Below are 3,436 nucleotides of genomic sequence, written 5' to 3' on the forward strand. Positions count from 1 at the left end.
GTAGCTTGCTTACCAACCTCATGGTTCCGGGTTCAGTCCCACTGCATGGTACCTAAGTCTTCTACTATAGCCCTGTGAGTGGATTTGATTGACGGAAACTGAAAGAAGCCCGTCGTATATATATATATATATATATATATATATATATATATATATATATATATATATATATATATATATGTGTGTGTGTGTGTGTGTGTGTGTGTGTGTGTGTGTGTGTGTGAGTGCGTGTGTGTGTTTTTTACCCTACTATTGCTTGACAACCGATGTTGGTATGTTTAGTCCCCGTACCTGAGTGATTCCACAAAGTGACCGATAGAATAAGTACTAGGCTTACAAAGAATAAGTCCTGAGATCGATTTGTTCGACTAAAGGCGGTGCTCCAACAAGGCCGCGATCAAATGACTGAAATGAATAAAAGAATAAGAATATATATTGAGTTAAATGGATACAAATTGATTTATTAATTAATTAACAAATCAACTAACAATTGTTTCATTTCTCAAATAAGATTAAAACTACAAAACATATGTAATATTTTTATATATGTTTTGTAGTTTTAATCTTATTTGAGAAATGAAACAATTGTGGGTTAATAGGTTAATTAATTAATAAATCAATTTGTATCCATTAGATATGTATCCATTAGATTAATTAATAAATTAATTTGCATCCATTAGATTTCCTAACTCAATAAAAATATCTATCTTACTATATTCTATATAATATATTTATTGAAGGATTTGATTTTGTCTTCAAAATTTAATATATTAAACTAGTATTTCTTGGATAAATAACTCGATAAGAGGTTTGGGTATCCTTATTGTGACTATATATATATATATATATATTTGTGTGCCTTTGTGTATATTTGTCCTAGAGCAGCGCTTAACAACAAGTGTTGATTTCTTTAATCCCTGTAACTTAGCGCTTCGGCAAAAGGAAACGATAGAATAAGTAGCAGGTTAAAAAAAATATATACTGGGATCGATTTGTTTCTAATAAAACTCTTCAAGGCAATGGCCCCGGCATGGTTGCAGTTCGACGAATGAAACAAATAGAAGAATAAAGATTAAAGCTCGATGAGCACCTGTTACACTGTTACCTCCCTGGAATAATGGTTAAGTAGTATTAATCAATGATTAATGTTTAACCAATAACACCCTAAAATATCTACTTACCTAATTAGCCTGACATACATTAAGTATCTTGAAAGAATCTAGTTTCTATTTTTTCTGTATACCGTATTTTCCGACATACAAGCCGAAGTTTAATCACCTCAGTCACTTTATCCAATGTGTTGATTTAAAATTTAAAGCATAAATTAAAAAATAAATCTAAATTATAATTGAGTCACAGTTACCAATTCATTTAACATCTCTAAAACGTATATACAATAGAACCTCGCAGTACGAGTGCTCCACTATACGAGAAATTTGCTGTACGAGCCGAGACTCGAGCGAATTTTTGTCTTGAAGTACAAGCGGAAGTCCGCGGTACGAGCACACAAATCGTCCCATCTTTAAGGTAATCTATAATATATAAAACGAAAAATGTGTGTGTGTGTGTGTGCGTGTGTATATGTGACAACTATTAGCTTGATCCCACGTAAAATCAATATTTTTCATCCTATTTCGTTCATCCTTTGCAAATAAAACCCTTATGTTCCACAGAAGGTGCTACACTCTTTAGATTTGTCATTTGTGGAGTAATATGGAATAATAGGGCATCTAGGGTCAGAAGGTCAGAAAAACCTTCTATAGTGACTATTGTGGACAAGGGAGGTAACTCTTTGTGAAGTAACGGTCAGAAATTGATTGTCTCCTTACACCGGAAGGTGTGTGTGTGTGTGTGTGTGTGTGTGTGTGTGTGTGTGTGTGTGTGAGAGAGAGAAAGAGAGAGAGAGAGAGAGAGAGAGAGTGAGAAAGAAAAAGAAAGAGAGAGAGAATATGTGTTGCTGTGTGTGTGTGTGTGAGGGAGAGAACAGCGTGCATTTTTTGTTTGTTTTTCCTCGCATCTTTTTTAAATGAGTGTGTGAGTGATTGACTGAGAGGGAGAGAGTTGTGTGTGTTGTCGGAGAGAGAGAGAGAGAGAGAGAGAGAGAGAAAGAAAGCGTATCGCTGTGTGTGTGTGTGTGTGTGTGTGTGTGTGAGAGAGAGAGAGAGAGAGAGAGAGAGATAGCGTAAATTTTATTTATCTACTTTTTCTCGCATCATTTTTTAGTGAGTGTTTGACTGAGAGAGAGAGGTGTTGTCATGTTGTCAGAGAGAGCGAGAGAGAGAGAGAGAGAGAGAGAGAGAGAGAGAGAGAAGATGTCTTGCTCTGTGTGTGTGTGAGTGAGAGAGAAGGAGAGAGTGTGTGTCACTGTGTGTGTGGGCATTTAAAAATGCTCATTCACCTGAGAAACACATGTATGCATATGTATTTATGTATGTCCATGTATATGGCAGATAATGGGTGTATGTATGTGTTTGTGTGCGTGTGTGACTGATCCTACCCATTTTAAACATACATGACAACACCCCCTCTCTCTCACTCACACACTCACTTACTAAAAGAAAATGCAAAAAAAACTAAATAAAAAAAAAAAATTACTCCTACAGACTGGTCAGCCTACAACATAGTTTTCGGAAATGCTCTTTAAAATCGGCAATAGACAAATTACGTCCGATGACAACGGATACATTGGCACTACCACCATTGGCCACACTGAATCCAGCCGTGATGACTTATGTTCTGCCGTTTACCCAAATCTTACAACGGAATACATAAAACCAAACTGGCTTCCTGACAGGGCTATTATTGCACCTACAAATGCTGCTGCGAACACTTTTGACTACGATTTACTCAGTCAGCTTCCTTCTCAAGAACGTTGTTACAGATTAGTTGACACCGTTACAGACCTCGATCAGGTTATACAATTTCCAACAGAATTTCTCAACTTTCAAGATTCTCCTGGACTCCCTCCCCATGAACTTCACTTAAAAGTCGGTTGCCCTGTTATCCTCCTACGCAATCTAAACGCACCCAAACTATGCAATGGAACTCGCCTTGTGGTTAAACAAATGATGGACTACGTCGTTGAAGCCCAAATTATCTCAAGACACGGCAAAAACGCTACTGTTTTCATTCCGAAAATTCCGCTAACCCCAACAGACTGCTCCTACAGTAATTTTTGAACGTCTTCTGCAAAGCAGCCCTACAGTAATTTTTGCTCTACTGTGTTCTTCACATCCACACCAAACTGTAACCGTAAGCAATCAGGCTTCCTGCAAGCGTTTCATTGATATTTTGCTTCGTTTCCCTGATTGCTGTTAACAGTACATTACCTTCGATGATCCTTCTTACTTCACGCACGCTGTTCGCCCTATAAGAATGCTCTGGCATTTATTTTTGTACATCCTGTTTGTATATTTGCAGTAAATGTTTGCTTTTC

At 36.9% G+C, this 3,436-nt stretch overlaps 1 protein-coding gene across 1 annotated transcript; it reads left to right on the plus strand.

The window, feature by feature from the left end:
- Positions 1-2,633: 2,633 nt before the first annotated feature.
- Positions 2,634-3,179, plus strand: LOC106879068 (uncharacterized). Its single transcript, XM_014928499.1, has one exon. It carries the CDS (start codon positions 2,634-2,636, stop codon positions 3,177-3,179), a length of 546 nt encoding a protein of 181 aa, XP_014783985.1.
- Positions 3,180-3,436: the final 257 nt, after the last annotated feature.

The sequence above is a fragment of the Octopus bimaculoides genome, chromosome 12 (genome assembly GCF_046866305.1).
Source record: "Octopus bimaculoides isolate indiv1 chromosome 12, ASM4686630v1, whole genome shotgun sequence".
Lineage (NCBI taxonomy): Eukaryota > Metazoa > Mollusca > Cephalopoda > Octopoda > Octopodidae > Octopus > Octopus bimaculoides.